A 27,970-nucleotide genomic window follows, 5' to 3' on the forward strand; every position below is an offset into this window, starting at 1 on the left:
AGCCTCTAAAGTGAGCTCCCCTGGAGGAGGTGATAATGGAAGCCCCAGTAATGGGGGGGGATGGGAAGATTATAAGCTTTTTGAGAAGGGTGGGGCCTGCCCACCCTGTTTCCTGATGCTCTGCCAGGTGTTTCCTGGCTCTTGTTCCCTCAACCCCACCCTTTAGTGGAAATTCTGCTTTCCAGTAAACACAGGCACCCACTCACTGCCACCAGGAGGGCACATGGGGCATCCATTGTCCCTGGGATGGGTACCTTGAGAGCTGTGCCCCTCCTGTCAATATCTGGCTTCTTTTCTTTGCCCCCTTCCTTTCCCAGCAGGTCTTGGTTTTTGTAAACGGTCAGTCACCTCATGTTATCCAAGGCAGAGGCATTGGGGGAGGTGGTGGGGAAGTTCCCTCTTCTTTCTCAGGGACCTATCAGGGCAGTAAGAGCAGAGTGTTGCTGTGGAGTTAGTGGGGAAGGCTGGGGGAGGGGCAAGGTCAGAACTGGGGAAGAAAACCTTCAGGAGGAGTCTGAAAAGGGGAATGAAGGTTGCCCTCAGTTTCCTGACCTCACGCATATGTCACATTCCTGCAGGGTCTCCCATGGGATTGCTGGGACCTTGCTGGGTGAGATGGCACTGTGTGCAAAAAAGCGCCCCCCAGGTAAGACAGGCAGGAGGCGGGGTCGGGGGGAACCCCTGGGACCATCAAGAGTGGGTGTTATTATGACTCAGGGAGCAAAGGAAGAGGGACGACAGGTCATGAGCCTGAAGGAGGGTAGATTGCAGCCCTATCCATCCTGGGGGGAGCCTTAGGAAACCGAATTCTTCGCCTTGATTCCCTAAGCTGGGTTCTTCCCCAGGAGGGTGCTGAGTACCTGCCCCTCACCCCCAAACACATAGACTCTTATCTTGGGGCACCTGGAGCTCCTATTCTGTGGTCTGGGGAGTCCGGGGTGCTGTGTTCCCACCATCTCCTCTCCGTCCTCGCACTTCGTTTCCTCCCCTCATTTTCCCATCCAAGGCCAGGTCCTCCTTGTTTTCCTGAGGGCGGGGGTGGGGGTGGGAGGCGGTGGGATGAAAGCTGTTGCCCCGGACAACGCTGGCAGTCCCCTCACCCGCATTGGCCGGGCCGAGGGAGGCGGGACTCCGTGCTGGCTTTCGCCTACGCGGCGCGCTGGCAGGCTGCTAACCCTGCAGTCGGGGGAGCGGGCGGGGGCGGAGCCCAGGGAGTGCAAGTCGTGTCCGGGGCCACTCAGAACGCGCTGGCGTCCGCGGGGGACATCGGGGGCGGCGGTGGCGCAGCAGAGCGCGCGGCGTCGCTGGGTGCGGGCGGCCGGGAGGATGGCCGGGGCTGCAGGTGGGGCGCGCGCCACACGGCCGGGGCTCCACTCTGAGCTGCCGCAGCTCCGGTGCCTCCCTGGGGGGCCGCCCCATCGGAGCCGCTGAGGCCGAGGACAGACCGACAGACAGCCCGCCCTTCCCCCGCTCAAACTGGGATCATGACGGTCCCCAAGGAGATGCCCGAGAAGTGGGCCCGGGCCGGGGCTCCCCCTTCCTGGAGCCGAAAGAAGCCCTCTTGGGGGACAGGTAACAGGAGGCAGCGACTGGCAGCTCTCCCGAGCCCGTAATTTACCCCCTTCCTCCCTCACATTCGCTTGTCCCCGGCCTCCCCCAGCCTTCCCTTGTCCTCTGCAAACCCAGAGATCCTGACTCCGAAGCATTTGGTCCCTTCCTCTCCTTTTGCATGGTCTTTGGTGACTGCACAGGCACTCAGCCTGAGGGGTCCCCTCTGGGGAAGTTTTGGGAGTAAAGTGACCATGCAGGGAAGGAGCACTCTGGGTAGGCAGAGGATGCTTTGGTCTGAGGTTTTTGTTACTGCAGTGTGCCCTGCAGGGGGCTTGGGAGGGGGTGAGGGAAGGCATCTGGAATGCTGCCTTTGGCTCCAGGACTGGTTTGCATTATGTTTACTGCCTAACCAGGGTACCCCCTTTTTCAGCCTGTGGTCCTGACCACGGGAGATGGGCTGGAGAACACTTCCTAGGACAACCCCATATTCTGGGACCTGAACTTGGTGCCTGCAGTCCCAGATCTGTGGGTGTTCAGAATAGGTGTAGTTCATTTGTCACTCAGTGACAGATGTGTTTTTTAGGAGAAATATGTGCAGATGGCACAAGAAAGGTTATGGTTAGAGAGCAACTGCTTCAACTACATCCCATTCCTCCCTCTTTCATCTCTGTCTCAGTCTGCATGACCCATATCCCTGACCAGCCCCCGCGCCCCCCCCCACTTGAAGATGAGCTTTGAAATAAGATGATGTCATTGTGGGCCAGTCAGAAGCCGCTGCTGATGACATGTGACAAGCAGAGGCTTCTGTAGGGGGGACTGCACGTGGGGCTGGGATGCTGCCGCAGAGCAGTTCCAGGGCACAGTGACCCTCTGTCTTGCCACCCACCCCACCCACTAGGTTAGGAGGAGGGCAGTACCGTGGCTTGATCTGCAGGGGTTTCCAGGAGAAGGAAGCTTAGTGTCTTCAGCTACTGTTCCTCTGGAGATACCCAATGCCGTTAATTCCTACAGCATTAATTAAAGGGATGGGGGAGAGAAACTGAGTGTCCCCAGTGGAAGACCTTGATGGTTGTTGGTGAGGAAAGGAGAAGGCATCTTGTCCTGAGAATGTAATACCTGCAGAGCCCAGTGGTCAGGCTGGTGGTGAGAGGTGGACTAGAGGGAAGAATTTAGTGGCACCTCAGGTGTGGTGCTAACTCCTTAAAAACTGTGTGCTGTGGAAGGAACCAAGGCCCCTCAGTGGAAAACCCATAGAGTGGGGTGGGCCTGACAAGGTGTTGGGCCAGGCCTCAGTTTGCTCCTGACTGCAGCATCATTCTGTTGCAGAAGAAGAAAGGAGGGCGCGGGCCAATGACCGAGAATACAATGAGAGATTCCAGTATGCGGTAAGTGGCTCTAGACCACCTGTGCTCTCCTCCTGAGTCAGAAAGGGGAAAGGTGCATCCCATCTGTCCTAGGCTGGGACACAGGGCTGACTGCTGGGAGAGTGCTTGAGGGAGGGGAAGGCAGCCTCCTCGCCACTCTCCACCTGCTGTGTGCTGAATTTTTCATGGCCTTCACCTGTCAGTGAAGCAGGATACATTGACCCCGTGAGACTCTCTTCCCTCCTCCTCTTTCGCCCTCCCACACCTCTGGTCACTGGCTTTTGGGGACAGAGGTTTGGAAAGTGTGGACGGAGGAGGCAGCCTCAGTCTCATTCTGGGTTGGGGTTGGAGGCTGCCTCATTATCTTCTCTCCCACTGCCACAGAGTAACTGCATCAAGACCTCCAAGTACAATATTCTCACCTTCCTGCCTGTCAACCTCTTTGAGCAGTTCCAGGAAGTTGCCAATACCTACTTCCTGTTCCTTCTCATTCTGCAGGTAAGTGACCTGTGGTAAACCCTTTGCAACTCACAAAGCGATATAAAGTCAAGGAAGAGAAAGGTCTAGGGGAAACGAGGACGGGGCCTCGGAAGCATGCCTTCTCTTTCCTTTATTCAGTTGATCCCACAGATCTCCTCCCTCTCCTGGTTCACCACCATTGTGCCTTTGGTTCTTGTCCTCACAATCACAGCTGTTAAAGACGCCACTGATGACTATGTGAGTTGTTTTCATTCTTATACCTTTTTCCCACCCCCCACCCCACAACTCACTTTCCTCCACCCAGCACAATTCCTCAGTGACCTTGCCATTCCTTACCTGGTCCAGCTAGATCCATGATATCTTGGCCGAGAGTAGGGAGGGGGAGTCAGGGAGAGAGTAGACCTGTGAACAGGTGTAGACAAGGTGGTACCCAGCATGCTCTGCATTCCACTGATCATCTAAGTCCCTTGGAGCGGGAGAAGGTGTCTTACCTTTCTTTCCTCTCTTCAGTTCCGCCACAAGAGTGATAACCAGGTGAATAACCGTCAGTCTCAGGTGCTGATCAATGGAATGTGAGTGCCTGTTGGAGACTGAGGGCCTTGGGGAAGAAAGGGGTCCCCTGGGAACTTCTCTAGCTACTGACAGCCTCTTCTCTATCTTCTCATTGCCTCAGCCTCCAGCAAGAGCAGTGGATGAATGTCTGTGTTGGTGATATTATCAAGCTAGAAAATAACCAGTTTGTGGCGGTAAGGGACAAGGTGCCCCTCTAGGCCTACAGTGCTCTCCCTTTACTTTGGCAGAAAGGGATGAGTCTTTCCTGATTGACTATTGCCTCTTAAACACATATGGGAGGAAACTTTCTTGAGTGGGAAGCTTCTGTGTCATATTAATATGCCCCCTTTCTAGCCATTCACATGCTTGGGACTAAGCAAACCAAGAGTGCTTAGTGGAAGGAGGGATCATCAAAGAGTCCATTGCGGGTGGAGGATTGGGTCTTTGGCCTCTCACTAGGCTTTCTTTCTAGGCGGATCTCCTCCTCCTTTCCAGCAGTGAGCCCCATGGGCTGTGTTACATAGAGACAGCAGAACTCGATGGGTAAGTCGCATGCTCAGTGTCACACATCTCCTTCTGCCTCCTTTGGGGTAACAAGCTTGTTTTTGAAAGAGGTTCCCAGGTCTGGGCTCTGTACCTTTTGGAAAATTGATGGGTAAGAAAGCCTTTGGGGCGTGTAAAAGAATTACCACCTAGTAATGCCTGCGGTGGGGGGGGTGGTCCTCCATGGTCAGGTGCCCCCAGGTAGAATCTAGAGGAAGAGAAGGGAACCAGGCCTCAGGGACACTGTCCTTCCAGAGAGACCAACATGAAAGTACGGCAGGCGATTCCAGTCACCTCGGAATTGGGAGACATCAGTAAGCTTGCCAAGTTTGATGGTGAGTAATTTTGGAGAAGCAGCTTTCAGGTAGAGGAGGTGGGTGGGTTTGGGGGTTTAAATTGTGCCTTCTCTTTTTGGCTTCTTGTTCCTGTGATTATGCACCGCTCTGGACTTTTTTGGGTTTTTGGGGGGCAGGGGTGTCAGGAATGCCAGGTGGCTATCATTTACTTGTGAATTGATGGTCATTTCAAGAGATCCTCGTGGCTGATAGCTCCCTCCTTGCTGTACATGTTGAAATTCAGCTTATTCTTATTTCTTATTTGTCTCAGAATAATGATATATGCTCCTTCTAACAAGACAAACTATGTAGCACGTATAAGAAAAAGCCCTCCTTCCCTCCGATTCTAGTCTCCTTAGGTAGTCACGTTAACTGGCAGTTTAGTGTGTATTCATCCACACTTTTCTCTGTTTATACAGACACGTGAGCATAAATCAGTGGGATCATACTGTACTAAAATCTCTGCAACCGCCTTTCTGTACTTACTAAATTCATCATAAGTATCTTATCACGTCACTATGTAAAGAAATTTGCATCATTCTTTTTCATAACCCTATAATGTTTCATAGAATTGATGTATTGTAATTTGTTCAGCTCTCCCCTGACTATTCAGTTGTTTCCAGTCTTTTGCTCTTCAAATAATGCTTCAATAAAATTGTTTTGAGCTATGCTATCATTTTTTTTTTTTTTAATTTGGCTGTGTTGGGTCTTCGTTGCTGCACGCAGGCTTTCTCTAGTTGCAGTGAGGGGGAGCTACTCTTCGTTGTGGTGCACAAGCTTCTCATTGGGGTGGCTTTTCTTGTTGTAGAGCACAGGCGCATGGGCTTCAGTAGTTGTGGCACGTGGCCTCAGTAGTTGTGGCACGCAGGCTCAGTAGTTGTGGCACATGGGCTTAGTTGCCCCGTGGCATGTGGAATCTTCCTGGACCAGGGCTCGAACCCATGTCCCCTGCATTGGCAGGCGGATTCTTCACCACTGTGCCACCAGGGAAGCCCTATGCTATCATTTCTGTAGAATGAGTCCCCAAAGTGGGATTACTGGGTCTGAGGCTATGTGTACTTTTAATAGGAGTTCATGCTGCTTCATTCCTTTCCCAGAAAGTTGCATCAGTTCACACTCCCACCAGCAGTGTGTGATGGGCTCACATCCTAACACCATCTCCCTGCAGCTTCTTTTTCTGTGTTGCTGTCTCCTGGTTAAGCTACAGACTGCACCTTGAACGGGGGCACTCTTGTCTTCTGTTCAGGTGAAGTGATCTGCGAACCTCCCAACAATAAGCTGGACAAATTCAGCGGAACCCTCTACTGGAAGGAGAACAAGTTCCCCCTGAGCAACCAGAACATGCTGCTGCGGGGCTGCGTGCTGCGAAACACCGAGTGGTGCTTCGGGCTGGTCATCTTTGCAGGTGAGCCTCCTAGGGCCCAAAGAAAGAAGGGTGAGAATTGCTGCCTTCGCCCTCCCGCAGGAATGTGGGAGGAAGCTGAGTGGGCCCTGGATCCAAGCTTCTCATCCAGCCAGTGTCTCTCTTCCACCCTGATGTCCTGTAGTCTGGGACCAGGGCAGAAGCCCAGAGGCACATTTGTTATTTGGCTTTCCCAGCCCTTCGCATTCCTTTCTAGGTCCTGACACTAAGTTGATGCAGAACAGCGGCAGGACCAAATTCAAGAGAACAAGTATTGATCGCCTAATGAATACACTGGTGCTCTGGGTAAGGCTTCCCACATACGGTTCCTGCCTCTGCCCTTCTGGTTCTCCCTGGGCGGGTCGCTTTACTTCCATCTCTCCTCTCTGGTCAGTAGTCAGCCTTCAGGTTTTAGCTTTTAAAGCCACTGGCAGGTCAACCACTCAAAGACAGTGTTTATTTCAGGCTCTTTTTGGACTTGGAAGATGTTATTTAAAAAACATTAGGAACGTGCATGAATCAACAACTTAAAGAAAGTTAAAACAAATCTTCCCTTCTCTGGATTCCAGTTATGGTGGTGACTTAGTGTAGCATGTGACCTTCTGTTTGCTTTGCCAGGGACAAGGAGGCCTTCATGGGGATGGAGAGCGAATTAAAAGAAAAATTTCCATTTGGAGGATGGATAGCAGGGTCTTTTCCCCTGACTTCCAAGAGCAAAGGATCCCAAAGGAAAAGTTTCTGTTTTAGTTTTTGGCAATTCCTGAATCCTTCTCTTGTTTGGCTAGAAATTTGAGCTCCTTGTTGGGCTCTCCTCCCCTTCTTGTGCTCCCACTGCCTGCTGCCTGCCCCCCACACGCCAGCTTGCAAAAGCTGGGGTCAGCGTCTGGTGAGACAGTTTCCTCCCTGGCCTTGAAGGGTTTGCAGAACCCCCAGTCTGAGAGGCTATCAGGCCAAGGCTTGCATCGCCCCCTGGTAGTCCTTGGACATCGGGATGGTTCCTGCTTTGCTTCAAAGCATCCAGAGTGGAGGCAGCTTTGAAGATAGATGTCTGAAATCACGCAATGGTCTCAATTTTTTTCTTTTAAACCACCAAAACTTTCTTATGATCCTTCTTCAAGGACTCCAAGCTTTATAAGTTTTTTGACTATTAAGAAATCTACATTTATGAAGACATAATTTGTGTCTTGGTTAAAAGACTTTTTTGGCAATCTGTATAAGATAATGAACATTACAGAAACTTGGCATTTTTAAAAAAAAAATTTTATTTATTTATTTATGGCTGCGCTGGGTCTTAGCTGTTGCATGTGGGACCTTTAGTTGCAACATGAGAACTCTTAGTTGTGGCATGTGGGATCTAGTTTCCCTGACCAGGGATTTAACCCCAGGCCCCTGCGATGGGAGCGTGGAGTCTTAGCCACTGGACCACCAGGCAAGTCCCGGCATTTTTGTTAGCCTGTAGAGGCTTAGCTCCGGTAAATGGGTGATTTCTAATAAGCTGCTTTGGTATGTTGAAAGTAGCTCACCCCCACTCTTACCATCTTTGAGGTCTCCCAAATGTTTTAGGATGTCAGAGTGGGAGCTACACAACCATTTCAGCCCTCCCAGCATACAGTTGATAAAACATCGTGAGAGGAAGTCCACGTGATGGTCAGTGACAGACTAGAACCTGTCACCAGTTCTGGGTGCTTCCCACTAGAGCATGCCACCATTTTAAAGATGCCTGAGGGGCTTCCCCGGTGGTGCAGTGGTTGAGAATCCACCTGCCGATGCAGGGGACACGGGTTAGAGCCCTGGTCCGGGAAGATCTCACATGCCACGGAACAGCTAACCCCGCGAGCCACAACTACTGAGCCTGTGTGCCGCAACTACTGAAGCCCACATGCCTAGAGCCCATGCTCCGCAACAAGAGAAGCCACCGCAATGAGAAGCCTGTGCACCGCAATGAAGAGTAGCTCCTGCTCGCCACAAATAGAGAAAGCCTGTGCGCAGCAACGAAGACCCAACGCAGCCAAAAATAAATAAATTTATAAAAAAAAAAAAGATGCCTGAGCTTTCAAGGGCTCAGGGTACCAGTGGTGACCTTAGAGATGCACTTGGTTTTGAGGGCTTCCTAAGTGGCAGCTTAGCCTCTGCTTCTCATTCCTCTGCAGATTTTTGGATTTCTGGTCTGCATGGGGGTGATCCTAGCCATTGGCAATGCCATCTGGGAGCACGAGGTTGGGACACGCTTCCAGGTCTACCTGCCCTGGGATGAGGCGGTGGACAGTGCCTTCTTCTCTGGCTTCCTCTCCTTCTGGTCCTACATCATCATCCTTAACACCGTCGTGCCCATATCGCTCTATGTCAGGTATGTGCTCTCTCTGCTCTGGGGTCTCTCCAGGGAGCTCAGGTGGTCCCTTGGCAAACTTCTGTCTTCTGTGAAGGTGAAATTCTTGAGAGGGAACTTGGGGTCCTCTCCTTCCTGTGCTGTGAACATTTTATATTATCTGTTTATCTTTTTGTACAAAGCAAACGTCACCACAGTTTCCTGGTACTTTGGATTGTATTAGAATAAAAACCATATTGATTTATTCGCACATATTTATCGCATGCAGACTTTGTGCAAAGAAGCATGCTAGGTGCTGTGGCACATACAAAGATGTATTAAGAATGGATTTCCTTCCCTCCAGGAGCTTCAGTCTAGTAGAGGGAGATAAATCTGAACATGTTATAAAACAAAATGGGAACTAGTGCTGTAACACGTTCAGTGTTACCCTTATGTGTAAAGCAAGGGGACACAGTTGATGTGTAATACAGCCTCTGCCTTCAAAAGCAGCAAACTGGTAGGGGAGGAGAGATGCAAACAGTGTAAGACACCGAGCTACCATGCATCCCACTGAGATACCACAGAGGCACAAAGTGCCATGAGGGTTGGAAGAGCATTACTCCCCGCATAGTTAATCAGAGAGGACATCTTTGAAGAGGTTGCTGGTGAACTGAGCTTTGAATGGTGGCAGGGATGGGTGAAGGTGGAGCCTGGAGGAGAGGGCTGGAAACAAAGGCACAGAGATAGGGACCTTGCAATGGTTGGTCCTGGGACAGTTTGGCAGGATCATGGACTGTGAGTGGGGGGCTGTGAGACAGAGAGCTGGAAACACAAGCTTGTTCCCTATTGTGGAGGGTCCTGAATCTTTGCCAATGGACTTTTACTTAGTAAACCATTAAAAGAGTCTTTAAAAAAGTCTAAAGAATGCTTTAGGAAGTGTTGGCTGGCAGTGGCCTACAGCATGAATAGGAGTAAGAGGACATCTAGGATGTTTGCAGGAAAGAGAATGTTAACAGGGAGAATGAACAGGAAGGGCAGGGGGATGCAGGGGGAAGAAAGAATGGCAAGAAGAGAGAAGATATTTTTGTATTTAGTGCCTTGCACTTGAGATAAGAGAACCTATGACTTTTTTTAAATTTATCGAATTGTATACTTTATTATTATTATTATTATTTTGGCTGCATGGCTTGTGAGATCCTAGTTCCCTGACTAGGGATCAAACCCAGGCCCTCGGCAGTGAAAGCGCGGAGTCCTAACCACTGGACTGCCAGGGAACTCCCAACCTGTAACATTTTTGAGGAAATGCTTTACAGAGATGCTCAGATCTCTTCCCATATGTTGTTTTTTGTTCACATAGATTCCCCAAATAGTCCTCAGATCTCCCCACTGGCCACTGAGTCCTAGTGCTGTTGACAGTGAGTAGGAGATAAGGAGTTTCTGTGCTGAGGGGTGGACAGTGGACAGGGGCTTTTGAACATTAGAAGGAGACTCAGAAGGCTTGTGGTTTAGTCCTGCCTACTCAGTAGCCACGTGACCTCAGGCAAATCCACAGTCCCTTAGGGCCTTGGTTTTCTCATGTAAAATGGGAAGAATAATACCAGTTTTCATTCTCTTAATAGGGACATTTTGATATAAGATACAAGATTGGAAAATACTTTTTAAAAAATGAAATTACCGTAACGAATAACGGGTGGTAGCATGTTCATCATGACCGTCACAACTCTGGTATTTCATTACTATTTAAAGGTTTTCTTGTTTCCAATCTGATTTTTTTTTTTGTTTCCACCTTGGACTTTGCTGTCTTTGTTTTGTATCCAAGTTCGCTCGAAGCCTATGGTAGCTGCCTGAGAAAAGTTTCTAAGTGTCATCAGGTTACAGTGTGTGTTTGCGGGGAGGGTGGAGAGGGGACGCTTGATCAGTGGAGTGGGGCAAAGGCCATCAAGGCGTTTCCAGCCAGCTCATTGTTTGTGTGGTCGCTGGGTCCTGACAGCAGCCTCAGTCAGGTTGGCAGCAGGGTTCCAGGACGTGGCCCCATTGCTTGGCTGTGCTGGACTAAACATGGGCCCTTTCTGAGATGCTAACAGTCCTAAATCCCAAGGATAATGCCTAGTAAAGAGGGTGATGCGAGTACACCGTGGGGTGCTGAGAGCCCTGTGCCGATGTAAATTGGTGTTCTTCCCAGACTCTTGAGGCCCCCGCTTCCTTCTGGAGTCAGCATCTCAGTCTGCCCCGCCTTCTTCCCAACACCCCAGGTCAGGCTGTGCAGCCCAGAGCCGGGCGGAAGGAGCGAGCCTCGCCTGTGTTCGGGCAGCAAGGCACGGGCTCCAGCGCCTCCTCGGTTTTCTCTCCCTGCAGGGACGCCTGTGTGCCTGTGGCACGCGCAGCACCCTCATTATTTCTTTTTCTCTTTTTTTTTTTCTCTTCCTTCCCTCTTGCACTTTCTCTTGTTTTCTCTGCATGGTTTCTGTATTATTAGTCCTGAGGTAAGAACGGGTCGAGTGCCTTGTCCACAGTCCCCTCTCCTCTGCCTGTGCCGTCTGTCCCGCCTGCCCAGGCCCTTTGCACCTTTTTTGTCTGGAGAGCGTCGAGGGTCAGGGTCGGGGACCCCCACCTTTAGGCTCTCCTTGCCCTCCCCCACCCAGGTGTCCTTGCCCAGGTATCTGCTCCGTTCTTGTTTCTCCCCAGGCGGAGGGCCTGCAGCAAAGGCCCATGGGGGTGGGGGTCCCCCTCCCCTTCCTGCCCCCAGCCTCACCTCCTGTACCCTGTGCAGCGTGGAGGTCATCCGCCTGGGCCACAGCTACTTCATCAACTGGGACAAGAAGATGTTCTGCGTGAAGGAAGCGGACGCCCCGCGGAGGCCCGCACCACCACCCTGAACGAGGAGCTGGGCCAGGTGGAGTACATCTTCTCTGACAAGAACAGGCACCCTCACCCAGAACATCATGTCTTCAACAAGTGCTCCATCAACGGCCGCAGCTACGGTATGGCTGCGCCTCCAGGGGACCGAGGGCTTGCGTCTTGCCTGAAGATTGTGCTGCTGGGGCTCCCACAATTGTCTTGATGTTTGGGTTTTACTTCTTTCCTACCTGGGTCTGTGGGACTTGAGAGGGTCTGCTCTGCGCCCCGGGTCAGGAGGTAGACACTGACAGTGCTTCCCCTCTCCTCTGCTGGTGCCCTCACCCCGATCCCAGCTCCAGGCAATAGGGGAGCTCCTTGGCTGTTTGAAGTGAAGCCCAAGACACTGCCCCTGGGCACACTGGCCAGGTTAGACCTTGTCAGCCCTGCTGGAGTCTAGACTCTCGCTGTGTTGCCTGTCCAGGGCCCTTGTGAGTCTCTGAAATGTGACCATGGCCTTTCCAGTGTGGCCCTGCTGCAGTGGCCTTGTGGCTGAGCTGCTGGGATGGCTTGGGCAGCATGTGTGGGGTCTTTTATGCAGAGTGAGCCCCTCTCCTAACTGCTTTCTCTACTAACTCAGGCCCCATGGCCAGTGTGTGAGGCTTTGTCTGTTGTGCAGCCCTAAAGAGCGAAGGCACCCGAAGGGCCCTGGGAGCCCTAGGGACATGGGTGGTGGAATTGGAGCTGTCCTGTGGGGGGGAGCTGGAGCGTGGATGGGGATGGAGAGCAGTGGGTGTCATGGCTTTCAGTCCTGGGGTTCTGAGGATCCAGGGTGCCTGCGCACTCCTGTCCTTTGAGTCAGCCGTGTGAATCTGGGCGACATTCACATCAGCGACTAGGGTTGTGGGTTCCAGATGCCTGTGGGGGTCCTGTGCTGGAGGCTTCTCCCCCTGCTCTGCGAGGTCTCGAGCTCTGACGGTGCTCCTCCTTCTGTCCTGGCTGTGTGTAGGTGACGTGTTCGATGTCCTGGGCACAAAGCTGAATTGGGAGAGGTAAGGTCCAGACCCCATGGTGATTGTCTGTGCCAGTTAAACACAGGGTGCCTGGGCAGGGTTGGTGTGGTTAGGAGTGATGTGTTGTCTGGTCAGGAAATGGAAGCTGCTTGGAGGAAATGGTGTTCTAAGGAAGAGCTGGTAGCAGAAGTGGGAATCTTGAGGTCCACAGTGGACAGGATCTTGGTGGGGACAGCGCCTCCCTGGGAGGCAGCCTCGTGACCCACCCTTTCCTGATCACACTCTTAACCTGCTCCAGAGGCCTGAACCCGTCAACTTCTCCTTCAATCCTCTGGCTGACAAGAAGTTCTTATTTTGGGACCCTACCCTCTTGGAGGCTGTCAAGATGGGGGACCCACACACGCACGAGTTCTTCCGCCTCCTTTCCCTGTGTCACACCGTCATGTCAGAAGAAAAGAACGAAGGTGAGAGACTTCGCTGGAGGTCTAGTGGTTAAGCCTCCACGCTTCTAATGCAGGGGGCCCGGGTTTGAGCCCTGGTCAGGGAGCTAAGATCCCACGTGCCGCATAGCATGGCCTTAAAAAAAAAAAAAAGAGAAACGAAGGTGAGCCGAGGAGCTGGCTTGTGTTCTCCCCCACCTGACTTGTGCCTTTGGGCTCGGGCTGTGATCTGTAGTGTGGCTGCCTGGGGCTTCCTGGGCGGGACACTCGGCTGAGAATGGGGCCACTGACACCACCTGTGTTCTTCCTCCCCACCCAGGGGAGCTGTACTACAAAGCCCAGTCGCCAGACGAGGGGGCTCTGGTCACCGCAGCCAGGAATTTTGGTTTCGTATTCCGCTCTCGTACACCCAAGACCATCACTGTCCACGAGATGGGCACAGCCATCACGTACCAGCTGCTGGCCATCCTGGACTTCAACAATATCCGCAAACGGATGTCAGTCATAGGTGAGGCCGGGACGGGGGTGCAGGGGGCATTCAGGGGCAGCATGCAGACCCGGGATGGGTGAGGTGTACTGGGTGACCCTTGATGTTTTAAGGTTGGGGGGGCTTCACCTGTCTGAATTTTTCTGGGACGTTCTCCCCCCGCCCCACCCATAGTGCGGAATCCAGAGGGGAAGATCCGACTGTACTGCAAAGGGGCTGACACCATCTTGCTGGACAGACTCCACCACTCCACCCAAGAGCTCCTCAACACCACCACTGACCACCTGAATGTAGGCGTGAGGAAGGGAGCCCTGTGGTTCTGCTACTCACGAGGTGGTGGGAGGGGCTGGGGGCTGACTCTCCTGACTCCTTCTCCAGGAGTACGCGGGCGAAGGGCTGAGGACCCTGGTCCTGGCCTACAAGGATCTGGATGAAGAGTACTACGAGGAGTGGGCCGAGAGACGGCTCCAGGCCAGCCTGGCCCAGGACAGCCGGGAGGACCGGCTGGCCAGCGTCTACGAGGAGGTTGAGAGCGACATGATGGTATGGGCCGCAGAACGAGCCAAGCGTGGGCAAGGAGGGGTCATGCCTGGACTCTCGTCCCAGGGACCCTTGTGGTATTTTCAGCTGCTGGGTGCCACGGCCATTGAGGATAAGCTTCAGCAAGGGGTTCCAGAGACCATCGCCCTCCTGACGCTGGCCAACATCAAGATCTGGGTGCTGACAGGGGACAAGCAAGGTGAGAACCAGCAGGGCCAAGGAGATTGCATCTGGACACAGCCCCGTGGAGTCCTTGCATGAGCCTGGGACATCGGGCTGGCAATTGCGCTGACCTTGTCGGGGGCCTGTCCAGAGCTCCTGCAATCTTTCTTGGTAGAGACGGCCGTGAACATTGGCTATTCCTGCAAGATGCTGACGGACGACATGACGGAGGTGTTCATCGTCACTGGCCACACGGTCCTGGAAGTGCGGGAGGAGCTCAGGTAAAAAGGCCCCAGACAGGTAGATGCTCTGCAGTGTACCTGGGGGTTGGGCAGAGGTTCCCCGATTGGGCTTGAATCCCTGCTCCTGTCCTGGCAGACCACGGTCTCGTTTCCCCCTTCACAGGAAAGCCCGGGAGAAGATGATGGACTCGTCCCGCACTGTAGGCAACGGCTTCACCTACCAGGAGAAGCTTTCTTCTTCCAAGCTCACTTCTGTCCTGGAAGCCGTGGCTGGGGAGTACGCCCTGGTCATCAACGGGCACAGCCTGGTAAGTGTCGTCATCCTTCGCTTGGGCAGTATCTTTTCAGAGAGCGGCTCTTAGATCTTACCATGTTCCCATTTCCCTGGACTTCAGGGGGGCTGCGGTCTTACAGGGACTTGGACGAGCTGACCCCCAGGTCTCTCCTGGAGAAGACTGGGGCTCTCTCAGCACTCTGTGTTCCCAGGCCCATGCGTTAGAGGCAGACATGGAGCTGGAGTTTCTGGAGACAGCCTGTGCCTGCAAAGCTGTCATCTGCTGCCGGGTGACCCCCTTGCAGAAGGCACAAGTGGTGGAACTGGTTAAGAAGTACAAGAAGGCTGTGACCCTTGCCATCGGAGATGGAGCCAACGACGTCAGCATGATCAAAAGTGAGTGGACTGCGTAGGTGTGGCGGCTGGGCGCTGGGGAAGGGAGAGGGGCCCAGGGAGGAATGATGGGGGAGGGGGCCAAAATGTGATGTGAGTCTGAAGGGTGTGGCTGTCTTCATCCTCTTGTCATCTCTTGTCTCTGCAGCGGCTCACATTGGTGTGGGCATCAGTGGGCAGGAAGGGATCCAGGCTGTCCTGGCCTCCGATTACTCCTTCTCCCAGTTCAAGTTCCTGCAACGCCTCCTGCTGGTGCATGGGCGCTGGTCCTACCTGCGCATGTGCAAGTTCCTCTGCTATTTCTTTTACAAGAACTTCGCTTTCACCATGGTCCACTTCTGGTTTGGCTTCTTCTGCGGCTTCTCGGCCCAGGTAGTGAGCTCCCCACTGCCCTGACTTACCAATCCTTAAGCTCCTTAAGGACAGAGATTGTATCTGTCCTGTTCATTGCTTGGTCCCCTTAGGGCCTAGCTGTTGTCTGATGCAAGCATTTAAAAAAATGCTTGTTGAAGAAGTGGAGAGGGAGTTCCAGAAAATTCCTTAGGCCTCCACATATGCCACGTCGGCTGTCTTCCTCCGCCTGATTTGTAGTGAAGAAAGACTGCACGTTCACTCCTCTTTCACTCCCTGTTCTCCTTCCAGACCGTCTATGACCAGTATTTCATCACCCTTTATAACATCGTGTACACCTCCCTCCCGGTCCTGGCTATGGGGGTCTTCGATCAGGTATGGGGGAGTTGGATGACCGGGCGGGCTGGGGAGAAAGACGTTGCTGCAAGGGAGCCACCTGATAGTGGTAGGCTTGTGCCCACTGCCTGTGGTCCCTGGGAAGGCAGTTCTGTGAGCTGGTCAGGGTGTGGCTGGTTCTCCCTCTCAGCCACACCTGACTTGTAACTCCCCTGGGTTGCTGAACAAAAGATGGATTGGGGGCAGCTGGCTTGAGGTCGGATATAGCTGTCGAATTTAGAAAAAAAGAGGCACGGGCTTCCCTGGTGGCACAGTGGTTGAGAGTCCGCCTGCCGATGCAGGGGACACGGGTTCGTGCCCCGGTCCGGGAAGATCCCACATGCCGCGGAGCAGCTGGGCCCGTGAGCCATGGCCACTGAGCCTGCGCGTCCGGAGCCTGTGCTCCACGACGGGAGAGGCCACAACAGTGAGAGGCCCGCGTACCGCAAAAAAAAAAAAAAAAAGAAAAGAAAAAAAAGAGGCAGGGGGGCAGAGTCTGCCCTTGGCCTTCCTGAGTTAAAGCGGCAGCTTCTGAGACTTCCTTTGCCGCTGGCCCTCCGCACACAGGATGTCCCGGAGCAGCGGAGCATGGAGTACCCTAAGCTGTACGAGCCAGGCCAGCTGAACCTCCTCTTCAACAAGCGGGAATTTTTCATCTGCATCGCCCAGGGCATCTACACATCTGTGCTCATGTTCTTCATCCCCTATGGGGTGTTTGCTGAGGCCACCCGCGATGATGGCACTCAGCTGGCTGACTACCAGTCCTTTGCGGTCACCGTGGCCACTTCACTGGTCATCGTGGTCAGTGTGCAGGTAGGAGGCAGTCCGGGAACTGGCCTCCCCTCTGGAAGGGGTGGGGCTCCTGTCCTTGGGGTACACTGGGCACTGCAGTTCTGTTCCTGGGAGGGGGGACTGGGTTTGTGTGGGGGGGTGCTCCTTCTGCCTGTAACAACTGCTTTTCGCAGATTGGGCTGGATACCGGCTACTGGACGGCCATCAACCACTTCTTCATCTGGGGCAGCCTGGCGGTTTACTTTGCTATCCTCTTTGCCATGCACAGTAATGGGCTCTTCGACATGTTTCCAAACCAATTCCGGTTTGTGGGTGAGTGCCTGTGGCTTCCTCTTGAATCAGTGAGGAATCACAGTTGTTCTGGGACTAACGGGGTAGGTAGGCATTTATTCAACACTCTTTATGTGCCAGGTATTCTGCCAGGGTGCTGTCGGGATCTAGTTGTATCCGACCCAGGCCCTGCCCTCAGAGAGTCTCTGTATCCATGAAAATGAAGAACAGCCCTGCCAGGCTACAAGGGAGGCGAAGGGGTGGCAGGCTTCATGGTCAGCAGAATGACTGTTTGTGGGGTGGTCAGGGATAGTCCCCCAGAAGAGGCTGCTGAGGGTGTAGCCAGGACTTGGGAGCCAGATTCCAAGCCAGAGAGCTGGAAGTGTGAAAAGGCTGTTTATTTCCAGGAAATAGAGAGTTCTCCAGCTAGGGTGGGACAAGAATACCCTTTGAGAAGCAGTGGAAGAGAGGCTAGAAAGGCAGGCCATTTGAGGAATCAGAATGCCAGGCTGTCAGGTGTGCACTTGACTTGCCAGGAGCCTCTTTTTTTTTTTTTTTTGAGGAGAGAGTGGGGAATGGCATCAAGGTACAAGGGTCATCAGCAAAGCCCTTTTGAGGAAGAGACATTGGCACAGAGAAATCTGAATAAAGGGAAGGAGTGAGCCATGTGCCTCTCTGGACAGGAACAGCCCAGGAAGAGGAAACAGTGATATGGAAGCCTTAGGTGAGGGCTTGTGGGGAGGTCGTCAGCAGCAGAGGAGCTGGGGGAGTGAAGGAAACGAGGTTGGAAGGTATGGCTGAGGCAGGAGGGCAGAGATGAGAATCAGTCCGGTAATTTAAGCCTTTATAGGTCAAAGTAAGAACTTTGAATTTTAATCTAAATGTGATAGGAAGCCATCATCAGAGGGTTTTGAGCAGGGAAATGTCATAAACTGATTTATGTTTTTACAGGATCACTCTTACTGTTTTGTGGATAATAAAAGGTAGAGGGTAAAGGTAGAAACAGGGAGACCAGCTAGGAGGCTATAGCAGTAACCCAGGTGACAATGATGGTGGCTTGGAGTCGAATGAAAAGTGGTGGAATCCCATAGATATTTTGGAAATGGAGCCAGCAGATTGGATGGGGGCCTGAGATGGTGGGGGTAGGAACCAGGTTGACTCCGGGGCTTTTACTTGGAGCAGCTTAGCGGGTGGTGGCATCTCCTGGGCTGGGGAAGACGTGGAGCAGATTGGGGTGGAGGAAACAGTAGTTCACTTTCAGCCGTGTGAAACCGAGGTGCCCGTTAGATGTTCAACAGAGATGTCAGGTTAAGGCAGTTAAAGAAGTAGGTCTGGGGACTTCCCTGGCCGTCCAGTGGTTATCATTTGGCGCTTGCACTGTAGGGGGTGTGGGTTCCGTCCCTGGTTGGGGAACTAAGATCCTGCATGTCGTGCAGCCAAAAAAAGAAAGAAAAAAAGACAAAACAAAACAGGTCTGAAGTTGTTTTCAGAGTTTGGAGCTAGAGTCCAAGTTGGAGATAAATACTTGGAGAGCAGAGAGAAAGAGAAGCCAGGGATGACTTAGGTTTTGAGACTGGGGAAGTAGGGCTGCCAGAAAAAGAAATGGGGAACTCAGCGGGGCGGTGCTGCCCTTGCACCTGCTTTGTGACTCCCAAGGCCCCTGACTCCTTTGTTCCCAGGTAATGCCCAGAACACTCTGGCCCAGCCCACCGTGTGGCTGACCATCGTGCTCACCACAGTCGTCTGCATCATGCCTGTGGTCGCCTTTCGGTTCCTCAGGCTGAACCTGAAGCCGGATCTCTCAGACACGGTGAGAGGCCAGCCTATCTGCTTTGGGGGATGGAGCTCGTGTGTCCGAAAGCCCTTGGGCTTAAATACGCCTGTGGCTGCAGTTTCTGTTAAGTGCGTGGACGGTGGGTTCAGACAGCCTGGGCAGTCTTGGAGGTGCCCGTGCCTGCCCCATCCCAGACACTCTGGGGCCCTTCCCTGAGGCAGTGTCTGACGCTGCCACGCTGACGGAGGCTCCTTCCCGTGCCTCCCCCGCCAGGTCCGCTACACCCAGCTGGTGAGGAAGAAGCAGAAGGCCCAGCACCGCTGCATGAGGCGGGTGGGTCGCACGGGTTCCCGGCGCTCCGGCTATGCCTTCTCCCACCAGGAGGGCTTCGGGGAGCTCATCATGTCTGGCAAAAACATGCGGCTCAGCTCCCTGGCGCTCTCTGGCTTCACCACCCGCTCCAGCTCCAGCTGGATTGAGAGCCTGCGCAGGAAGAAGAGTGACAGCGCCAGCAGCCCCAGCGGAGGGGCTGAGAAGCCCCTCAAGGGGTGATGGCTGGGACGGGGACGCCCCTTGCCGGTGATCAGCGCACGCAGGGCTGGCCGGCCACCGAGAGGACAGCATCTCGGAACTGTGGGTCCTCATTCCTTGCCCAGGTCCTCATCCCATCTCCCCTGGTAGACTCTGTCCTGCTGGTCCCACTAGGAGTGGCTGGGGCATCCCCAGCCCAGGGCCCTCCTAGCAGTTGGGAGGGTGGAGGGGGCTGGCCCCAAGGGCAGAGCGGGGGCTGACCAGCCCCAGTGGGGGATCAGATGTGGAACCAAAAACAGAAGAAAAAACTGTGAGAGATTGTGTCTGCCCCTGCCCTGCCTGGGAGCCCACAGGGAGACTGTAATCTCTGTATTTTTTTACTCCCACTCCCCAGAGGGGCCCCAGAGCCCCTGTTCCTGAATTACACAAGAATGTATCATGCCGGGAAGCCAGAGACCTGCTGGGGCCCTCGGCCCCTCACAGTGTGTGTGTCTCTCCTTGATGTGTGTTTGTGTCCAGTTTGGTTTTGTCTTTTTTATTTGGCAAGTGGAGGAGGCCTTTATATGACTTTTATGTTGTGATTGGTGTCTTAACTCTCCTGGGGAAGAGGAGGCCGGATAGATATGGAGTGGTTTGGGAGGGGCTGGTGCCCACGAGGGACAGAGAGGCTGACCAGGGAGGGAGGTGCCTGTCAGCCACAGGGTGTGGGGAGAGTATACAGGGGTCTGCTCCTGTCTCCTTCCTCACCTTGAGAGTGAAGTGCTACCCCTCCTCAACACACACAACTCCTGGATTCCGTAAGTCCTGCTGGTATTGGGCTGGAGCCTAGGAAAGTGGCCCTGTCCTTCTCAGTGACCTAAAGCTGGGTGTGAAATGTAGTCCTAAGAACATTTTCTTTCATTTTAAATTTAGACCCAAGTTCACTGGCAGAGTCTGTTCTGACTTTCCTTCTCCCTCCTCGTTGGTGTTTTCCTGTGCCTGAGGTGGCCCCAAAGGGGAAGCTGAGCATCATGAGATGAGGCTAAAGGGAAGCTGACCTCTACTTCTCCCTCTGGTAAAAGAGGTCCCACCCGCTCCAGGCCCAGCACGCGGCAGGATTTGGTGGGGTCCCTGTACTGAGTGGTGGGGAAGAGCAGAGGAGGCGGCTGCCCCGTGCCTGGCTTGGTCTGGACAGCAGAGCTTTGGCTTGCCTGTCCTTCCTCTCCATTATCTACACCTAGGAAGCACTTCCCTAAATTACGTGTCTCCCAAGTTAGTTGCTACCAAATCAGTCTTGGGAAGAACTTTTTCCTTGTCTTTGGTAGTGGAGAGGGTTACTCAGGAATGGTGTGGAGCTGGGAGTGGGCTATGTGGGAGTCCCAAGGGAACTGGAGGTGGGCTGCCTTGAGGCAGGGTGGGGTGGGCAGGGGATGGGGGCGGGGAAAGCTTGACAGGGAAATTCTTTAGGCCACATGGTTTACAAACCCAACATCATGTCTGTTTGTGTGTCTCTCAAGGTGAGAGTCTGATTTTTATACCAAAGAGGAAATGATTTTTTTTCATATTTTGTTTGTCTATATTATATAAATATAAATATATAAATATATATATATATATAAATATATATATATACAGTTATATATATATTATTTTTTTGGTTCTCTCTCGTTTTTTAGGGAGGGAGGAAAGTACCAAGTTGCAATGAGCTGTAATTAAGGAACATTCTGTATAATTTATGACACATTTCTATACTTGCAAAAATTATATCATTTTATGGATATAAGAGAAAAATGCCTTTTTATAAAATTCCAGTTTCTGAGAAGTGTGTAATTTGTCTCTTTTCTGATGTTTAACCAAGACTGGTGGTAAAAGTAAAGACAGATAGAAACTGTTTCTTAAATGGAACTGAGTGGGTAGATGTGGGCCGAAGTGGAGAAAACAGAATCTGACTGGTGCGGTAGAGCACCTCCTCTGTTTGCACACCTTCTGGTATCTGAGTTTCAGCTGGAAGATGGGGCAGTGGGCGGGACTGACGTGGATCACAGGAACTTTGTGTTCTGCTGATGGCTGGGTGCTTAGGACCTTGACTGTTTGCTTTTCCAAACACAGGCCAAACTCTCATTCCTAACACATACCAGATAGGTGGGTATGTGTAGGGGAAAGGACCGGGTAAATATTTTTGATTTTTTTTTTTTATTTTTTTTAACCACCACCCCATGCCTTTTCCATTAGCACAGGCCTCATAGCCTCCCATCTTCCTGGCTTTTCACAGAAGTAAATATTAAGGAGCCTAAGTAGGGACTTCCCTGGTTGTCTACTGGTTGAGGTTCTACACCTCCACCGCAGGGATCCCTGGTCAGGGAACTAAGATCCCGAATGCTGTGCAGCTAAAAAAAAAAGGCGGCAGCCCAAGACTGCAGGAAGTGAAGGTTAGCAGATAAGGTGTGCTGCTGTCTTTCAGGGAGGGAGAGGGGTGAGGAAGCCAGGCAAGCTCATGTCCTAGGAGAGCTCAGGGCTAGTGCTGGACTCTGATGCCCGTCAACTCCCCCACCCCACCCTTTCGTCTTCTGACCTAGCCAGTCCTTTCTGTCATGGTGGCAGTCCTTCCTCTTCCTCCCTTTCTTCCTTCTCAAAAATAGAGATTTCTGGGAATTCCCTGGTGGTCCAGTGGTTAGGACTCCTCGGTCCCACTGCAGGGGGCCCGGGTTCAATCCCTGGTCAGGGAACTAAGATCCTGCATGCCTCGCAGGGTGGCCAAAATAAGTAAATAAAAATAAATAAATAAAATACAAAAATCTGTGGTGCTTAAGCTTGGAGGAAAGACATGGACATAAGATCAGTTTTCCTCCTGAGGAATAGTCTAGGGCAGGGATAGCCCACAGACCCCTGGGACACAAACTGGTACCTGCCTCCACACAGGAAGAACCTGTTCAGGTGCAAATCAGCCTTTTACCAGGCTCTTTCTGGAACCCTGAGCCTCAGGCAGCAAGTGGCATCTGGCCTCAATCCACCCCCCCCCCGCCCCCAGGACAGGGAAACAGGCCTTAATCCCTTGAGGCTGGTTAGGCTCCTAACTTTCCTGTTCCTGCCACTTTTCACCCCGAACAAAGGGCTGCTGCCCCTCACCCTGTGACAGATCCTCAGGGTCCCCACTCCCCACCCCACCCACTGCTGACCTACAAGAGAGGTTTCAGAGGACAGGCGAGGTGCTATTCAAGCATGGAGAGAATGTTCTCCCCCACTTCTCAAATGAGCAGCTGAGGTCTCCCCTCACCCAGGATCCCATTATACATATCTGAGGGGCAGGGCCTGAGTTATTTTTACTCTCACTGCCTCTTGCAGATATCTTTTCTTCCATCTCTAGATAAGCACGAGTTGGAGTCTCCTGCCGCTCAGATAACCCATTTGTTCTTGGTTTCCTACTTCCTTCCCTGCACTCACTGGGGACTTGGGCACCTGGCTTACTGTCTTCTGGTCGCTTCTCCCACCATTACCCTAGTGCCTTCTCAGAATGTGTGTCTGAGAAACCCGTGTGATGCCCTCGCTTTGTTCTCCTTCGGCCTCATTTCTGAGGGCATTCACCTCCTCTCCACAAAACAGTGCACTCCCATTGGGCGCCCCACTGCCATCGGGAGTGTCACCTCCGAAAGGTCATAATGCAGCATTTGTGTGTATCCTTCAGCTCCTCTGCCTTTCACCTATACTCCCAATACATACTACAAACTCCTCCTCTTCTGGTCGTGCAGCTCCTTTGTGTGGGCTCTTACTTGCTTCGCATCCCAGCCCATAGCCTGTGGTCTGGTATTAACCGCTCTGCCCAGCAACACTCCGATGCTGGGTCAACATGCCGTGTCCCGTGGTGAGCTGTCCATGTGAAAGGAGGAAGCCGCGTGACCATGTTGAGTAGAGGAGCTGGGAACTCACAGACTCCCGCCTCAGCAGGCCTGTCACACAGTGAGGCAATGCTGTGCATCTCTGCTCACTTTCATTCTGCTTCCCCTCAATGACAATTCCTAACTTTCTTCTCTTTCCTCAACTCCATCCCGCCATCTCCCACCCTACCTTATGCAGATGGTTCTACCTCTTACTTCACAGAGGAAAATAACTTCTTCAGCTTTCCCCATCACCTACAAGTTTCACTCTGCAGAGGCAGGGTACGCAGTCCCCATCCTCTCACCTTCCATGATCCCCCATCCATTGTCCTCTTTCTTTTTTTTTCTTTTTTTTTTTTTTTGCGGTACGCGGGCCTCTCACTGCTGTGGCCTCTCCCGTTGCGGAGCACAGGCTCCGGATGCGCAGGCCCAGCGGCCATGGCTCAGGGGCCCAGCCGCTCCGTGGCATGTGGGATCCTCCGGGACCGGGGCACGAACCCATGTCCCCTGCATCGGCAGGGGTGGACTCTCAACCACTGCGCCACCAGGGAAGCCCCATTGTCCTCTTTATCTTACCTTCCCCTTCCTCGCTCATGGTTCTTCCCTTTACCAAATAAGGATGCTGAGCTTTTCCCGCACTTGCCCCCTCCTCAGCCCTGTAAACTACTTAGTGATCTGTGTCCTCGTCCTCTTCCTGCACTCCCTACCATCCGGCTCCTCCTTGACCCACCCCTCAAATGCTCTCACCAAAATCGCCTTTGACTTTCATGTGGCCAAGTCCCAGGTTTGATCTTACTTGCAATCTCTTAGTATTTGACTTCGTTGACTTATTTCCTTGAAACTCTGTCATCCATTGGTTTAAAAACAAAACAAACAAGCAAACAAACAAAACCCCTCTTGGTTTCACTCCTGCCTCTCTGGCTGCTCCTTCTCAGTCTCCTTTCCTGGAGCTCCTTCCTCTGCTCTTCCCGCCCCCCCCCCCCCCCACGGCACCATTTTGGCTCTGAGCTCTTCTGGTCAGTGCAAGGTCCTTGAATGGCCCCATACAAACCCATGGTTTACATAAGACTTGGGAGCATCACCGTGGTTCACCTCCAGATTGGACTTCTCCCTGCTCACCCCCATGCTCTAGGGCCTGTATTCAACTATCCACTGGACTTTTCTCCTTGGATGACCCACGAGCACCTCACATTCAACATGCCTCCAAATGAACATTATTCCCCCCAGCACCTGCTCCTCCTCCAGCACCCTCTATTTCAGGGAATGACACGCTATCTTCCCAGTTACCAAAGCCAGACTCGCAAGTCCTGGAGAAAACCCCATACATCTGCTCTGGTGCCACCATGTCCCATGTTGTATATTTCATCTTCCTTGATGTTTAGCATGAAGTGAATTAAACTGCAATGTCCTGAGACACTATTTCCCAGTGATTGTGACCAACCAGATTTCTGGCCCTAAGCGGGAGCCACATAGGTTGAGATTCAAAACACAAAGACATTTTTTTCTGCCAGAAAAGCTGGATAACACTACATTCCTTGGTGCTGCAGGAGATAATGGGGAGAGACCAGAGGACTCAGGTCAGATAGGCAGGCAGCTACAGCATCGCACCATTGCCACCCCCTCGAGTACAGAGGAGGGAGTCACTGATAAAGACCCAGGACTATGGACTGTGGTCTCTACTCAGGAGGGATCGGTTATTAGGAGATTCCCTGCACCAGCAGCTGGAGCTCTAGGGCTGAAGGGAGGAGCTGAATTCTCCCTCTTATCTCATTTCTCAGAACAAAGTTGGGAAGACTGCACCCAAGTTTTTACATTGTGTGGGGGAGAGTTTGGGTTTGGAGGGCTACCTCCTAAGGTCAGGGATGGGGGAGGCGATGGTGGCTCTGACTGTGTCCAGTGGAAGACACAGTGTCTGTTCCAGGCTTCAATGCAGACGCTCCTCTGGGGCTTCATCCTCCTATCTTGAAGAACTGTGTCCTGACCCCAGTTAGAGACGCTGACCTCCTCTCTGACTCTCCCAAGACTTCTGGAAGCTTTCCAGTTCTCAGTGAGTTGCTGGGAGCTGTGCTCCAGAGGCAGCCGCTGAGCCAGCCAGGGAGGGTGTAGCCTTCATCTTGCTGAGTTGCAACAGGGAAGTCTTTCCCAAACATTTCCTAGGGCCTAGAATCCACCTAAAAAAAAAAAAGGAATGGGGTGTTTTCCCTTAAGAAACGAGTGTTTCTGGACAAGAGCATGCGATTGCCACTTGGCTAGGACGGCTTGAGGCTTGAAGTCTGTCTGGGCCGGAGGTTCCGCAGAAATTTTCCATCTGCCCATGATTGCAGGATCCAGAGGCCCCAGCCACCCTGGGAAAGGTCAGTTCTCTGTGCCCCAGGGCCCAGCGGGGACTAGTGTGGGTCCAAGTACCAGGAAGAGGCGGAGAGGGTGCCCAGGTTTACTCAGGGCCTGCAGGAGGTGAGGAGGGGGTACGGGTGGAAGGAAAAGACCATGTCCTGCCCCACTCCCTGCGCAAGCCACTCTCCTGGCCCTGCTCGCCTCGTGGATCCAGCCCGGGTGCCTCTCTTCCCTGGTCACCCTTGGATGTGGTGCTTCTGCGGGAAACGCCTGGGTGGAGGGCTGCTGTGACAGGGCTCCAGGTTAGGAACCTGCTCCCATCACGGGGAGAGATGCTGGAGGCATCTCACAGAGCGTACCTCTGTTCCTCATAGCGGCCCCAGGCTCCCCTGCCAGCACAGCGGGAGGAAGGTCAGCGGTTGCCCCTGCAGGGAAAGTGGCTTCTCCAACTCCTGGTGACCCTCGGGGCCAGAGCCGGGGGAAATCGCGAGAGCTTGGATCTTGGGGTTGGGTCTTTACTGGAGAGGAAGGGACGACTCCTAGAAACCCAGCAAGTCTGATCTGTGGGAGTGTTAATCCAAATTTTAGAAACAGACTGACTGAAATAAACAGGTGTTTATTTGGGGCTTGTTAGGACTGCAGCCAGCCCCAGCGGTGCACCCTGAAGGGAATCAAGGATGGAAAAAAAACAGGATGCTGGCCCTAGAGAGTTAAGATGCATATCAAAGGAATAATTTCAGTGATCCCAGACGCTTGCACCTTTCCATACACAGAAAAGCACTAAAATCATTAAGTTGAGATGTCTCTTTTTTTGTGATTAGCAATAATCTTTTGATGTTTGACTACTGTTTTTTGTTTGTTTGTTTGTTTTTCCCCAGGAAAAACTCCTATATATCCTGGCTCTTCCTTTGCCTCAGAGCTATATGAGAGGCTGTCTCCTGGTCTATAGTTCTCAGTAAAACGCAACTCGCAGATTTTAGGTTGTGCAGTTTTTGTTTTTGTTGTTTTTTCAGTCGATACTCCTTTATAATTTCGATTTGTCATCGGGAGATACAAAAGATACAGGAAGCATGCAGGAGACCTTCATGGCCACCAGTGATGTCTGGTCTCTAGGTTTGCCCCAAGAAGAGGAAGAGACAGTCCTTGACTCTGTCTCTGGAACTAGCATAGTGGAACAGGCCGACTTGTCCCAGCAGATTTTCTGCAATATCTCGGCCAGTACTTCTTAATCTTATTGGCTCAGGGTCCGCTTACAAGTTATGCAAGGGCTTCCCTGGTGGCGCAGTGGTTGAGAGACCGCCTGCCGATGCAGGGGACATGGGTTTGTGCCCCAGTCCGGGAGGATCCCACGTGCCGCGGAGCGGCTGGGCCCGTGAGCCATGGCCGCTGAGCCTGCGCGTCCGGAGCCTGTGCTCCGTAGCGGGAGAGGCCACAACAGTGAGAGGCCCGCGTACCGAAAAAAAATTTTTTTTTCTTATTTTTTTCCTTATATAAATTCCTATATTTAGTGTGTGTTGTGGACCAGTAACAAGAAGTTTGCTGACTGCTAGTGGTTAGAGAACCATTTTAAGTAGCCCCGGTCTAAAAGGAGTCAATGTGGGCTCCAGAAAAGCCAGCCCCTAGGGTGGGGAGGCCAGAGGAAGGCCCATGGTGGTGGTGAGAGGGTGCTCTAGATGAACCCAGAAGAGTAGCCTTTCTTGCCTGAGTCTAAGAGTGGTATAAGGAGAATACCTGCTTTGGGGATATAGACGCTTGAACTGTGTGGAATTCTAGCATAATTTATCCAGAAGTCCAAAACTCCTTATGCTGTATCATGACACTAGGCTTCTCCTTGGCCAGTGGCCAAGGATAGACGAGAATCAAAGTCAGATTACATATTCATAAATAAGAAAATCTGTTGTATAACAGAAGAGCTTGACTATTAAAAATAGCTCTCTATATAATAAATACTACGAAGGCATGAAGGGCTTGCTGACCTTTTTTTTTTTTTTTTTTTGCCTTGTCCTAGCTGGAGTTGCTATGGTGTCACCTGGCAGCCACAGCTGATTACTCATTCTGTATCCATCAATCCATCATTCCTTTTTCTTTCTTTCTTTTCTTTTCTTTTTTTTGTATCCATAATTTCTTGACTCTTTGGCTGTGCAAACATGGGCTCTAATCACTGTGTGCTGGTTTTCTTCACTCTTTCCTCCTAGCATTACTGTCGTCTGTAATACAATTTCTACTTGATCTACTGAAATCATCACACAGTGACATAAGCAGAACCCAGAGAGAAGAGGGGAGGGCAGAAAAGGCTGGTGGGATGAGATGTGAGGTGGAATGAGATGAGATGAGATGTGAGGTGGAATGGCCACCATCATGAATGATTGGGACTTTCCTATTGATGGACCAGGGCAATGATTGAGCCTCTGCAGGACTTCCAGAGGCAGTAAGGGGAATGCTGAAAAGAAGGTTCCTGCAGCTGCAGGTTGGCCTCTGCTCACAGAGTCTGCATTGTCACCAACTGGGTCAACTAGGGAGAAGAGCTGCTGCATGCATTGCAGGGTAAAAAGAGATAAAAATATCCTCACCCTGGGCAGATCAAGAGTCTTCATTTGTAGGTGTGCCCATTGGGAAGAGAAAGGGGATGGAGGTAGGCTTGCAGATACAGGGTTATTTTCCTTTGGAACAAACAGCCACTCCTGGATCTTGCAAGCCACATAGTGCAACAAATAAATTAATTAATTAAAAATAATAATTTATTTTTATTTTTTAAAACATCTTTATTGGAGTAT

At 52.2% G+C, this 27,970-nt stretch overlaps 1 protein-coding gene and 1 long non-coding RNA gene across 2 annotated transcripts; one reads left to right on the forward strand and one right to left on the reverse strand.

The window, feature by feature from the left end:
* The first annotated feature begins 578 nt into the window (after positions 1 to 578).
* Positions 579 to 20,812, forward strand: ATP8B2 (ATPase phospholipid transporting 8B2). The gene is given in 29 exon segments (XM_032638863.1): positions 579 to 646; positions 2,878 to 2,936; positions 3,300 to 3,413; positions 3,534 to 3,632; positions 3,906 to 3,967; positions 4,069 to 4,141; positions 4,420 to 4,490; positions 4,746 to 4,825; positions 6,072 to 6,230; positions 6,445 to 6,533; positions 8,378 to 8,574; positions 11,303 to 11,375; positions 11,378 to 11,513; positions 12,377 to 12,391; positions 12,394 to 12,419; positions 12,679 to 12,844; positions 13,140 to 13,328; positions 13,482 to 13,597; positions 13,686 to 13,850; positions 13,935 to 14,046; positions 14,185 to 14,290; positions 14,415 to 14,559; positions 14,738 to 14,921; positions 15,067 to 15,290; positions 15,561 to 15,644; positions 16,212 to 16,457; positions 16,610 to 16,748; positions 18,386 to 18,516; positions 18,754 to 20,812. Coding segments are annotated over 29 exon segments (3,570 nt in total). The 5' UTR covers positions 579 to 615; the 3' UTR covers positions 19,033 to 20,812.
* LOC116757394 lies at positions 14,188 to 27,721 on the reverse strand. Its single transcript, XR_004350947.1, has 3 exons — positions 27,710 to 27,721; positions 18,429 to 18,435; positions 14,188 to 14,316 (listed from the first exon to the last, which is right to left on the reverse strand). It is a non-coding gene; the product is annotated as an uncharacterized LOC116757394 (long non-coding RNA).
* Positions 27,722 to 27,970: the final 249 nt, after the last annotated feature.

The sequence above is a fragment of the Phocoena sinus genome, chromosome 1 (genome assembly GCF_008692025.1).
Source record: "Phocoena sinus isolate mPhoSin1 chromosome 1, mPhoSin1.pri, whole genome shotgun sequence".
Taxonomy (NCBI): domain Eukaryota; kingdom Metazoa; phylum Chordata; class Mammalia; order Artiodactyla; family Phocoenidae; genus Phocoena; species Phocoena sinus.